At 44.5% G+C, this 13,824-nt stretch overlaps 1 protein-coding gene across 1 annotated transcript; it reads right to left on the reverse strand.

Moving 5' to 3' along the window:
* Window positions 1-11,422: 11,422 nt before the first annotated feature.
* Window positions 11,423-13,769, reverse strand: LOC137961445 (small ribosomal subunit protein uS11m-like). The gene has a single exon (XM_068808389.1). It carries the CDS (start codon window positions 12,134-12,136, stop codon window positions 11,579-11,581), a length of 558 nt encoding a protein of 185 aa, XP_068664490.1. The 5' UTR covers window positions 12,137-13,769; the 3' UTR covers window positions 11,423-11,578.
* Window positions 13,770-13,824: the final 55 nt, after the last annotated feature.

The following is a 13,824-nucleotide window of genomic DNA, read 5'->3' on the forward strand; positions in this document are numbered from 1 at the left end:
AGTTTGGCTACTTGATCGACTCACTTACTTCTATTATGTCAATACTAATCACTACTGTTGGAATAATGGTTCTTATTTATAGTGACAATTATATGTCTCACGATCAAGGGTATTTGAGATTTTTTGCTTATATGAGTTTTTTCAATGCTTCCATGTTGGGATTAGTTACTAGCTCAAATTTGATACAAATTTCTATTTTTTGGGAACTCGTGGGAATGTGCTCCTACCTATTAATAGGATTTTTGTTCACACGACCGATTGCGGCGAATGCTTGTCAAAAAGCGTTTGTAACTAATCGTGTAGGGGATTTTCTTTTCTTATTAGGAATCTTAGGTCTTTATTGGATAACGGGCAGTTTCTAATTTCGGGATTTGTTCGAAATTTTCAATAACTTGATCCATAATGATGGGGTCAATTTATGATTTGCGACTCTGTGTGCCTCTCTATTATTTCTCGGTTCAGTTGCTAAATCTGCACAATTCCCCCTTCATGTATGGTTACCTGATGCAATGGAGGGGCCTACTCCTATTTCGGCTCTTATACATGCAGCTACCATGGTAGCCTAGGGAATTTTGCTTGTCGCTATACTTTTTCCTCTTTTCACAGTCATACCTTACATAATGTTTCTCATTTCTTTGATAGGTGTAATAACGGTATTTTTAGGGGCTACTTTGGCTCTTGCTCAAAGAGACATTAAGAGAAGTTTAGCCTATTCGACAATGTCTCAATTGGGTTATATTATGTTAGCTTTAGGGATAGGTTCTTATCGAGCTGCCTTATTCCATTTGATCACCCATGCCTATTATAAAGCATTGTTGTTTTTAGGATCCGGATCCATTATTCATTCAATGGAACCCCTTGTTGGATATTCTCCAGAAAAAAGTCAAAACATGGTTCTTATGGGTGGTTTAAGAAAATATGTGCCAATTACAAAAATGACTTTTTTATTAGGTACACTTTCTCTTTGTGGTATTCCACCTCTTGCTTGTTTTTGGTCCAAAGATGAGATTCTTAATGATAGTTGGTTATATTCACCAATTTTTGCGATAATAGCTTGTTTCACAGCGGGATTAACTGCATTTTATATGTTTCGGGTCTATTTACTGACTTTTGAAGGATATTTACGCCTTCATTGTCAAAATGACAGGGGCGCTAAAAGTAGTTCGTTCTATTCAATATCTATATGGGGAAAAGAACCCCCAAAGCCAAAGGGGGTTAACCAAAATTTGCTTTTATCAACCAGAAATAGTAACGAAAGGATTTCCTTTTTTTCCAAAAAGAAATATCAAATGGGGGAGAATGCACGAAATCTGATCCGTTCCATTAGTACGAGTACGGATTTTGGAAATAAAGACACTTCCACTTTTCCCCATGAATCCAACAATACTATGTTACTACCTATGCTTGTATTGGTCTTATTTACTTTATTTGTTGGATAAATAGGAATTCCTTTGGATCAAGAAGGAATGCATTTATATATATTATAGAAATGGTTAACTCCGTACATAAACCTTTTACATAAGAATCCTACCTATTCCATAGATTGGTATGAATTTGTTACAAATGAAATTTGATCAGTTAGTATAGCCCTTTTTGGAATAGTTATAGCATACCTTTTATATGGTTCCATTTATTCATCTTTTCAGAGTTTGGACTTAATTAATTCATTTGTGAAAATGGGTCAAAAGAGCATTTTTTTAGATCGAATAAGAAATGCGATATACAATTGGTCAAATAATCGTGGTTATATAGACGTTCTTTATGCAAGATACCTAATTGGGAATATAAGAGGATTAGCCGAACTAGTTCATTTTTTTGATAGGCGACTAATTGATGGAATTACAAATGCAATTGGTGTTGCAAGTTTCCTTGTAGGCGAGGGAATCAAATATGTGGGAGGTGGCCGAATTTCTTCTTATCTTTTCTTTTTTTTATCTTCAGAATCTCAAGTTCAAAAAGTCATTTTAGCCAAACAAGCAAAGGAATGAGCGCCTCGCCTTTACTCTAATAAGGGCGTTAGCGCAGTGCGAGTTACGGAACACATTTTTGCTTTGCTATGCTACTAATACGCGTATTTGCTCTGCTATTCTGCCCTCACCTCTCCAGCTGGGCGTAGACTCTTATGGGAAGAACTGCTATCCGTGCGTCAGTTGTAATCTCTCCCTTGGTGTGTGGGTGGGGATTTCACACGACCCTTCTTCTTGCGGATAAAAAAGGGTGGCAGAAAAGGCATTTTTTGTAGCATGGAGGAGTTTGCTGACTTCATTCTGGTGGCCAGTCTGGTTGAGCTTCCTCTGGGTGGATCTGACTATACTTAGACCAAAAGCAAGGTGAAGCAAACATTCAGCGCAGGTTAGATCGCTTTCTTATATCCAATGATTGGGACATCACGTTTCCCCATCCAAAGAGCTAGTTCCCGATCCATCTCTGACCACCCCCAGCAAGCTACGCACACTTCTAGCGCACAAGCCCCTTTACTCTGCAGTAAGCGCACAAGCCCCCCTATGGAGTCAAGCTGGCTCGCTTCGCTTTGAGAAGCAAGTAACTTCACTTCAAGCTGGGTAAGGGAAGGCAAGGAAGTAACTGAGGGAAGGGACCTTTACCATTTCGCTTCTTCAAGCTAGTAGCCTTTGTGCGGCTGACTCCTGCCTTTCTCAATCATTATGATGAGTGCCACATCTCTAAGCCTCGATCTCAATCTGCTATGCTTACGCACAAGACTACCCCTCTTCCCGAAAGCTTCGCGGGCACTAAAGCTGCAAGTAAGCTCACGGGCATACGCGATAGGGCACTAAAGCTGCAAGTAAGCTCTCGGGCTCATGCTTGCTACTGCTCTCGGGCACGCACTGCGCTCCTGCTCCTCGCTCCGTTCAACTCGTGCTTCTTCTTCTCTATCTTATCTTAATTTCGTATATAATAACAGTGTCTTTCTTCATTTAGTAAGCTAGTTGATCGAGAAACCTGCGCCCAAAGTGCTTTCGCGAAAGCCGGTCACCGTTTGGCTAAGATCCTTGATGACTTATGAAGAAAGCCAGACTTCAAACAGTAGGGCAAAGAACATAACATTATAATATGAATGATATCTGAGAATAATAGCTAAGTGTAGCCTGTGACCTTCAAAGCTTGCTCAATTCTCCTTCCCTTTCCCTTCATATTCTGTTGAAACTCATTCCCCTACCCCGGCAACTCACTCTTTGCCAGTGAAGTCCTCCCACATCTTGACCCACTCGCTCGCTATCTACCTTCCCCACCGCCCTTCTTCAATAATTTCCGAGACCTTCGCAACACTAGACAAAGCGGTATCATTGCGTAATCTATCCCCAAAAGAATCAATAAGGCGGCCCACCGGGAGCCACGGGTCGAACCATAAATTAGTGGTGGACCCATCTCCAATGAGATGTCGGATACACCATGTAGCGAAGTCCCTAACACGAAGAATGCCTCGCCAAGCCCAAGAACAATCCCAAGGAATCTCTTTTTTCTTTTTTTATTATAATTAGAATGAATTATGAGAATAATTCTAATAATAGCTAAGCGGGCACTAAAGCTGCAAGTAAGCTCTCGGGCTCGGTTTTTCCTGAACCCATAGTTCTAGTTTCTCTCGAAATAAGATATTTCTTTTCTTCCGAAGTCGCATTTCCCGCAGCAGCATCCAAAGCAGCAGCTAAAGCCTCATTCCGGACTGAGACCGTAGAAGAGTAATCATTTACCTAGGTCACTTGCCGAATCTCAAGGTAGAGACGAAGCTTCCGAAGACCCTGAATCCACGGGTCCAGGTAATGTGAATAGATAGGTATAGGCCCTTTCGGCCTGACCGAACTGAAATCAAAGGGGCGCAACGGCTTTTCATAGGCGGAGGCTTGAGCGCTTTCTGGCTCGCTTCAAGCCTGAAAACGCAAGATGTTTTCTTTCTACTTGGCTAAGATGTCTTCTTTCTTTCATTCTCATTGATGAATGAATTTGCATTTCATTCTTTCATTATCTTTCTAAATTGATGAATGAATTTGCAAGGATGTCTTATTTCTTTCATTAGAATTTCTGAAATTCTTTACATTTCTTTCTTGAATTCTCATTTCTAAATTCCTTTTTGAACGAATTATATGTATAATTCTTCTTCTTTTTAAATCTATTTTACCCCGTTGCTTGTACTTTGATTGTCGAGATTGGGTTGGTGTTCAGTGTACCTATCTGTATCGAAAATCAAAGAATGAAATTACAATGAATGAAATTGAATTTCAAAAGAAAGAAAAAGAATGCCAAACGCGCTACGGCTTTCGCGCTTGAGTTTGATTGCTCCCTGCATTCGGGGTGAATGAGCCAGTTCCGTTCTAATCTGAACGGGACGGGATAGGACCAAGGGTAGGAGACTGATTAATCCGGGCGGAAGTCAGATATAGAATTAGGAATCACTTGACGTTTGACCTTGACAAAAGACAGCGCCTCCTCACTTACTAGCATACGATCAATTCTCTCCAGAATTCTATCTCTTCCTCTCCTTATCTTTGTCCAGGTGAAGAATCCACTTGATGGAGACCAGAAAGAAGAGGCTTTCCTGGAAAGATTAGAATTCCTCTATTAGATTAGCATTCCCCAATCTACCGCCGCTGCTATCTTAGACAACTATTGAAGTGAAGATCCAAAGGCGAACAGCCACCTAAACGAGTTCTGCGGCTACCGACGATCGCAAGTTTGGTTGGTAAGTAGGCTTTCGAGGCTCAACTACTTCACTAGCTGAGGCACTTCTAGCGGACCTACCGATCATGCAGGGGAATCCAGCAAGAATAGGCCAAAAAGCGTAGGCTTGTTTCCTGCGCTCACGCCTGCGAGCGAAGCGCTCAAAGCGATGCGAGCCAGCTTGTAGTAAGAGGGGGGCACTTGCAGCCTTATCTCGCGTTTTCACTGCCCGCCGTACGTGACTTAGCAAGCGTTTGGCATTCTTTTTCTTTCTTTGTTTTATTTCAGAATGAGAATTGAAGAAATGAATTGAATTGAATAAAGACGAATGAAAGAATGAAATGCAAATGAATGAAATGAGAATGAAAGAAAGAAGACATCCTTTCCTTGAAAATGAATGAATCAATGATAATGAAAGAAAGAAGACATCTGATCTTAGAAAGAAAGAAGTCTGACAAAGAATGAAATGACATTCATTGTCATTTCATTCTTTCTTTCATTTTCTTTTCTAAATGATAATGAAGAAAGAAAACTGTTAGAAATGAATGGTTCAATTCCGGGCATTTCCCACATCCCCCATGAGCTAATTTAGGGAGTCGTTCGGTGTCGGGCCGCTTGCGCTGTGTCCTTGGGACCCACCCCACCAGGACGAGGGAAAAAGAACCTCCGATCCTGTGTCCAATGTTTACTTAACCGGCTGAGCTAGCGAAGGTTCTCCCTTGTTTGTTTGTTGCCCTATTAGTAAGCAAGCGACATACTATCAAGTAAGGCGTGAATTGGGCCCTCTTAAGTAAGTTCGAAGCACTAAGAATAATTGGCTGCACTGGAGGTTCGCTACTGGTTGAACTAACTATAATTATAGGGCCCTTACTTCGCTACCGCTTGGTCCTTGCCAACTTACTAATAGGGCGCCTCTCGTTTCCAAGACCTGAATTGAGAAAGCTGCCAGGGATTCGAGAAAGATTGAATAGCTAACCGCATTCCGAGATCTCATGTCTTGCCGCGATTCCGGGAGCTGATGAAGAATCTTCGAGAAAGAAATGCCACCGGTCAAGAAGTGGCAGATCGCGATTATCTGGCGTAGCAGCTCTCTCTATGTGGAGGAGGTAATGAGGCACAGGAAGGCCGCCCTCCGCCCAGAACATATCAGGGCCGGGTCCTTGCTACTAAACTGCGTCATTTCGGGTTCGATTGGAAACAGAAATGGACCAACCGGCCGGAAAAGAAGGACCCGACCTATCGTGGCGTGGTAAAGGTATTGTCTGTGGTGTTACTACAAAGAAAGACCCTTATAGGGCATCGAACAGGTTCGACTCTAATCCTTCCCGAACCGAAGGTTCAATCTTTTTCAATGAAATGAAATTTCATTCAATGAAACCGTAGCGCGCGCGGTTAAACCAACGGTGACACGGTTGAACCTTTGCGAAGTATTGTTGGTTAATTACAACCTGAGCTGAGTGAGGGATCAGATAAACCGACGCGAAGTTGGGTCTCTATAATTTAGCGAAGTCAGGGGCTCTTGATTTTGTTCATTATAAAAGCTTGCCCCCGTTTACTACGTACGGTTACTTCTGTAGGAGCAGGAAGAACCGGAAGCGGGCTCCTCCACTCCTTCTATTCACTATTGCTTATAGGGCCCGGATCCTGCATTACCACCGGTCCAATTGGTGAATGCCACCACTAGGGTTGCTCCCGGAATTTCCCTGAACTATATCACCAAGTTCGGTTGCACCCGAAGGGCCTGATTTCTGCTCGTTCCCCTTAGAATAGAAAGGGATACCGGTAGCGAAGGTGAAAAGCGGGTGAAACGGACCAGAGTTCAACCAGTAGCGAAGGTATTGGACTCCCGGGGCAGTAGCTTTGTGAAGGCCGATCGAATCAGCGAGTGGAAGTGCTAGTAAAATAAAGCCTTCCTTGATCACTTATGGATTCCGGGCTGTGTGAAGAAAGGGCTTTTGTTCCCCTTTATCTTCAGCTGAGCTTTAGAGCCCTATTAGTAAGCCCTATATTAGTAAGGGGAGATAAGAGATCTCCACTCGGACACTACAGAGGTGCAATCTAGAGCGGACAGTAAGATCTTCCATTTCCGCTACTCTCGGCTTGACTGATTGATGATGGAGCGATTCATTCTCCTAAGTCCGGCGGGATAGAACTAATTTCTTTCCGATGTTGGAGTATGCTCTCCTAGGAAAAGGAGTTTTTCAATGCCTCTTTCTGACCCGGAAAACTACAATAGCAACTTTGGGTACCTGCCTTAGCAGCAGGGAGCACTGAGCAATGGGGGGGGGGATGAGCTGGCATTAGACTTTACGATTGAACACCCCAGACAAAAAACGTGAGCCTTTAAGCTGAAAAACCGCCCCATATGCGATAAGGGCGAGACGGCTTTGAAGCTGGGTTCGCCTCCTTAGCTTTAGAGAGAAGACAAGACGGCTAAGGAAGTCCGCTGCTATAATTCAAAAAAGAGAAATGAAAGAAAGAATGAAATGCAAATTCATTCAATTCTAATTCAAGAAAGAAGACATCCTTGCAAATTCATTCAATTCTAATTAAAGAAAGAATCCTTTGGCAAATGAATGAAATGAGAATGAATTTCTTAAATGAGAATGAAAGAAAGAAGACTATTTTCACTTGCAAATTCATGTTACAATTCATGAAATGCAATTCATTTCTTCAATGAGAATGAAAGAAAGAGAAAGATAAAGAAAGAAGACAAAGAATGAAATGACAATGAATGAAATGAATTTCTTCAATGATAATGAATTTCTTCAATGAGAATGAAAGAAAGAATTGAAGAAATTCTAATTCAAGAAAGAAGACATCCTTGTTGGACATCCTTGTAAATGAATGTTGAATTTCTTGGATCCAGTTTTTCTTTTTTGCGGTAGAGGAAATGGTGACAGAGGCCTAGTAAGAAGCACCGGGAGTTCTTTATTAAGTTATCGATCCAGTTGGAATTCTAACGGGCCCCGAACCACACTGATTACTTATCTTCATTCGCACTAAAGAACTGGTGTCTCACGCACGAGCAATTGGTTTTTCCGATGAGTGATAGCAAAGTCTACCTCGCTGTGAAGGTAGAGGAAGCGAGAGCACTCGCAGTTTACCCGGTTCCAGGGATAGATTCATCAGTAGCATATCAATATCGAGATAGCCCATTGTTCTGGTTTATATTCCCGGTTACTCGGCTCCAAAAGCACCAAGATTAACCAATTTAATCACAGGCAGACTTGTTTGATACGCCTAACAACCATCCATACATATGCGTATCCCCCAAGATCGCCCCTTATGGCGCGAGGGGTATAGGCTCTCCCTCTTGGGAAGAACAAGTCAAGCTCGTGGGTTGCCAGAGGTCACCTTAGCCAACGACCCACGGCGGGCGAAAGTCCTTGGAGGCTCGACTCCGCCCTCCCGCTCTGTCGTGCCGGAAAGGATAAGCCCGGGTCTGGCGGCTTATGGCCCCCAGGCTAACGGTCCAGCACGAAGTAGACCGGTACCCCTTTATCTGGACAGATTACCCCGTACCTTCCCTACTTAACGTCTGACCCTCTTAGCCCGCCCATCTGGGCAACTCCCAGGTGGGTACTGCCCCGTGTAGCTCGGGGTGGGGGGAGGCGGACTTTTTATGCGCCATGGGTCTCGGGCCATATTGAGCGCCATATCAAGCAGCTTATTAAGCGCCATATTTAGTGCCATATCATGCGCCTCGTATATAGCCCTTTCCAGCTCCCAATTATGCGACATACGTAGTGCCATATCAAAGGTATATTAAGCGCCTAGATGACTGTTACTCCTGTCACGTAGGATGACTCAAGTCCTGACATTTCCGAAGGTAAGGAGATAGCAGATTTTAGCTCTTATTATTATATTATGGTAGCCCTCAATAACCTCATAACCGGTGTTTCCTTCCCTATGTGCTCTGGGCGGATCGGGCAGGTCCTACCGGCCCAACCCGCCCCGCCCCCAAAAACAAAAAGAACATAGCGGGGAGTCGACCCATATATACTTGCTTAGAGGGCGGGGCTTGCCTCTTGCAGGGACACATGGGATCTTATGCGTCACGGCATGAACCTGACCTTGAGGTCTGTCGTGAGAAGAAAAGCAGCTGTTGGCCCTTTCCTCTTCCGCTCCCAGCAAGGGCCGGCAATAACTGCTTACCGGCGGTAGCCGAATTCTCCGGCTGGATTGGATCCTACTTTCTTTTCCCGACGAGGGAAAAAGTACCACAATTCATGCTCGGCTAGCCGGGCACAAAAGCTTTGACAGGGAAATTGGGCCTGGCAAGCAATTCATGACTGCTATAGTTACTGAAATTGAAACGGGGAAAACATGGAAAATCACCAATGTTTATGGCAGCAACTTTTGCTCTGGTAGAAGGGAGCTATGGAAGCACCCCAGGACTATAAAGCTAGCGCTCACGCCCCTTGTAGCAATAGGGCACTGCAACTGCTGGTTCGGCAATAAGCGCCCTCTGTAGTAAAGGTGCTCCGCCCCTTGTATACAGAGAGCCTACGGCGCCTCTTGCTACAAGGGGCGCAGCCCCTTGTAGCAAGAGAGCCATAGGCGAGAGCCATAGGCGCCTCTTGCTACAAGGGGCGTGTGCGGTGCCCCCTATGGCCTTTGGGCTTGTGCGCGTTGTGCCCGCGGGCAGCAAGTGCCCCCTATTACTACTTTGTGCTCCGCCCCTAGTATACAGAGAGCCTACGGCGCCTATTACTACTTGGGGCTTGTGCGCTTAATCTAGTCATTCTTCGAAAGGTTTTTCTCTACCATTACCATTAAGCTATTTCCGCCCACAGAGTCGAAGATGTTAGAGTTATCCATAATTGTTTAGCTCTGAGCATTCGGCCTCCCACCGCGAGACCCGGTTGGCAAACCGAAATACTACCCTTTTACTGTGCCGTTCCATAACAATTCTCTCATGATTTGATCTATACGCTCTTCCACCCCTGTCAAGGTTCTATCAAAGATTTCCCCACTTTTTGAAGTTTGACTCTTCCAGGGAGCGATAGCCACCGTACCGATTGCGGAAGTTCAATTATTCTTCGTTGGATTTGCTCTATGACCGCTTACCAGTCTTTCAGGCTTGTCTTTTCCCGGGGACTTACTTGACTTTATATGAATAGATTTCACTCCTAGCTGCACTGATGCCCATAATCTCTTTTTTTCTTTTCTGGGCTCTCTTCTCTTAGAGGAGCTTTTCAAAGAGTGAATTGCTGCTCCAGAGGCTCTGCAGAACTGCTCTAGAATTTCTCGGAGACCCTTCCTTGGATGATGCTTCCCCTACTAGTTTCGTGTAATCGGCGAAAAGCCAATGATTCATTGCTCTTGCTGTCGGGGCTAGAAGCATACATACCTGATCTCCCCCCTTCTTCCATTGCTCTGTTGAGTCATCTACCCAGGATTTCGGCATTCATTATGTATAGGTAGGGGGATTCACTGCAAATACTAGCTTCCTGGTCTGCGTCTGCCATTTACCATTGCAGCAATCCTTTGAAATGCAGGGCTCTTATTAAAGAAAGATTATTTGAAAGATGAATCTCAAATTTAGCCTGTCATATGCGCTGTCCATGTCCAGTTTGACTATCATCCGTCTTCTTTTCTTTTCCCTCGTTTGGCTTCATAGATTGCTTCTTGGACACTACATATGTTCTCCGTGATGCTTCTGTCCTTTTTTACCCTTCTTCCTTGCTGTGAATGAAGTTCTTTCTCCCCAATCTGTTTGCTATGACCTTTGTCGCTGTGGAAGGTCTGAATCTCTCTAACTTCTCAGGTCTGGTTTCCTTTGGGATCAGGGAGATAAATGATGAGTTTACTGACCCATTTCCCCTAAATTCCACTAGATCTCGTTGAAAGTAGTCCCGGAATAGGTTAACTTGAAAGCCGTCCGGGCCTGGGGCTTTATTTGGCTTGCTCTCGAATATTACCTAATAGTTTCAGTACTCACTGGTTCATCTTTGAATGTGTCATTCCCAGTGGATCCTATCTATTTTCCAGCATCCTTTCTTGGCTTGCTCTTCTATCACCTCTTCTCCATCCAGTTTTTTGCTGAAGAAAGAAGGTTGTTGCCTCGCCTCTTTCTCCTTCTTGATCTCGTCTCGTTTGTGGGTTCCCTGGTCATTCTGAATTGAAGCTATGAAGTTGGAATTTCGACGATTGACAATGCTTAGCAACCGTATTGAGAAATCGTCTGAGAATCTCTTCTTTTCCAGTTTCTAATGGTTGCTCTAATATACCCAGCTTCCTTCTCACATAGTTAATCTGTTGCATCCTATTTTGTGATTTACCTTTTTCTTATTTCAAGTTTCGTTCTTATATCCACTTCAGTCTTCCTTTCTTTCCTCCCTGTCTTTCTGGAAGCTCAAGGTCCAGGATTTGAGCTTTGCTTTGAGAAGACAGGAGGGTGAAACTTTTCCTTCTCCACTTGCTGCTGGATGGTTCAGAACACCCTGGATTCTCAAACCATGTCTGATCACATCTGAATGGAATGGGTCCCAGCTTTGGCCGTTCTAGGCAGTTATGTTCTACTGGCCTGTGATCAGAGACAAAACTTGGGATGACAGCCATCTAATTCTGCCCAGGAGCCCAGCTTCAAAAGAAGGCCACGCCGCAAGCGCACAAGCCCCAAGCCTACAATAGCAATAGTAGCCATGCGGGCCCCTTTACACAATAGGGGCGTGTGCGCTTAGCCCCAAAGCATAGGGGGCAACTAGCGCACAAGCCTTAGGGCACTTGACGCCCGGCGGCTTGTGCGCTAGCTGTGCCCGCTTTAGTGTGCGCTGTGCGTATGGCAGCAAGTGCCCGGCGGCTTGTGCGCTAGCGTAAGGCTCCCTCCCACTTCCCTCCGAGTCAGATTTTTTCCGGAATTGTTGTCAAGTGAAAATGGATAACTTCATTGTTGGAACTAAACTATTTGAACACGACGTTTCCTGGGGAGTCGGCATCCATTATGTGGAAGTTGGGTCACATCGTGGATGTACATAATTTGAGATTGATCTCCTACTCCTTCACTTCGCTTACACTCAGCAAAGGTATAACCTTCTCTCCAGCTCAAGATCACAGCTTTCTTTTTCCTGAAAAAAGTGGATCCTTTCACTTTCATTACAACCGACTTCATCCCCATCTTTCTGGCGGATCGCCCTACATGTTCTGCAGTTGCTCCAGCTGCATACCGAGAAAGACGAGACCCCCCTTTTCTTTCCTCCAAACAACCTGCGGAGGCCCCAGTTTTTTTATTCCCCCTAGCATCCGTCACGGTAACAAAGGTCTTATTGTGGATCGGTGGTAAATGGACAAAATCTTTGTTTTTCCGCTCCAATTGCTCATCTTCCTCCGAGATGCTCTGTACGAAGTTCATGGATTTGAAACTCCTGTCCGCAATAACTTGTTGCTCTACGCGCTCGGCCGTCGTTTTTTCCTGGGGCATCGTATTAGAAGTGAATTTAGCTAATAAGTCTTCCATGGATCCATAAGACACAAGAAACTCTACTCTTAATCCCAGAGCCGCAATTATTGAGACAGCTTTAAGATCTTGTTCGTAGTTTCAGATAAGAATTGTGCTCAGTGGTTACTGAGAAATGCGTGGGAGAAGGTGCACTATTAGTTGTAGTTGAACCATGTCTCTCGGATCTCTCGGAAGAGCCTTTGGGTTACTGGGCTACGGTTTCCTTGAGGCATGGTTTGAGCCCCGCTTCAAAAAGTGCCCCTCTTGCGTACAGGGGCTTTCTACCTGATAGCAAGAGTGCCTACGGCACCTATTGCTACTTTGGGCGTGTGCTAGCGCACAAGCCGCCGGGCACTGCAGCCCCTATTGCTATAAGGGGCGTGTGCGAAGTGTGCGAAGAACTCGGTCTTAGTCTGACTTCGGGAAGAGCAATTCCCTTTCTTTTAGCTGTAATCAGAATTGACTTATCTAGCCCATCCACACCTATTATTTATGATGATAGAGAACCCGGGACATTCAAACACTGGAAGAACCTCTTGGATTGGATCTCAGCAAAGGGAGAGGAACCACTACGTACAGAGTTTGTAACAGCAAAAGGGACAAGCCCACCGGGTTGAGAACAACCATAGTACCTAGATAACCTAAACCTTTGTACATGAATGAATGCACAAAAACGACTCCCTATAGTTATCTATCTTTCTATCCAGATATATACGAGATCTCCTACCTATCAGTCACCGACTTGATACATACGGGAACAACCCACCAAGACATCAAGGATTTGAAGATATTATATTCGAGCATGGCACCGGTAGCTAATGAATGCGAGGACCCATAGCTCCATTTCAAAGTCCTATCATCTATGCTGCATTTCCAACACACTGGACCTTAGCTGTTCTCCGCTGGGGAAATAGCTACTTCTAGCCTGAAGAGTAATGCATGAAATCATGGAGTGGGCTTCTTCGTTACCTCGGGTTGGGATCTTCCCCCGAAACGATAGAAGAGATGGCTCCCGATCATACACTCATGACTTGCATAAAAAATCATCCGGCTGGCCGGCCCTGTTTCGCTACAAGTTTCGATCTTGGCAAAGAAGTTTCATTTACCACCAGCACCAACTCAGATTGAAGACGGCTCTTCCTTGCTAGTCGAAAAGGCAGTTTTTTTCAATCTCGCGAGGACAGCCCCAAGATTACTCAGCTGAGGGCTGCAATCTTTTTTCGATAAAAAAGCAGCTCTGACCTCTCTTCTGGCTTAATACATAGATGTTTTTGCATGGTCTTATCGGTCCCGATTCCTCCTTGGTAGAGTAGCACCGCTTGGTTGTACGGTCCGATGCCAAGCCGGTTAAGCAGGAATTGAGGAAAATGCATCATAAAGTTATGAGCTCCTTCGGTTAAAAAAGGCAGGAATTCGTGCGCTCTTGGAGGTATCAAAACATTCGTCCCATTGATTATGAAGATCGGATCTCCTTGTCCCAGTTTCCTTGGCCACTGGGGGCATCAGAATCCGCAGTGATTTCGGAGATATAAAATAATTGTCCAAAGTAGTTCCTTTGCCCAACATTGATATGATTGTTAATCCCACTGCTGGTAGCTTCTGTCTCTTATTGATTGATTTTCCAGTGTTAATCAGGCCTAGCTTGACGCGCCCCTACTAGTAAAGGGAAAACTCCAGTGCGCGCTAGCTGCACGCGAAAGCCAGCG

The sequence above is a fragment of the Aristolochia californica genome, unplaced genomic scaffold (assembly GCF_029961685.1).
Source record: "Aristolochia californica isolate CCGP_79_NKW_82.1479 unplaced genomic scaffold, dmAriCali1.0.hap1 SCAF_346, whole genome shotgun sequence".
NCBI lineage: Eukaryota > Viridiplantae > Streptophyta > Magnoliopsida > Piperales > Aristolochiaceae > Aristolochia > Aristolochia californica.

What these genes read in the sequence shown, in the direction of transcription:
- LOC137961445 (XM_068808389.1), bottom strand. Translation starts at nt 12,136, where the DNA reads ATGGAAGACTTATTAGCTAAATTCACTTCTAATACGATGCCCCAGGAA.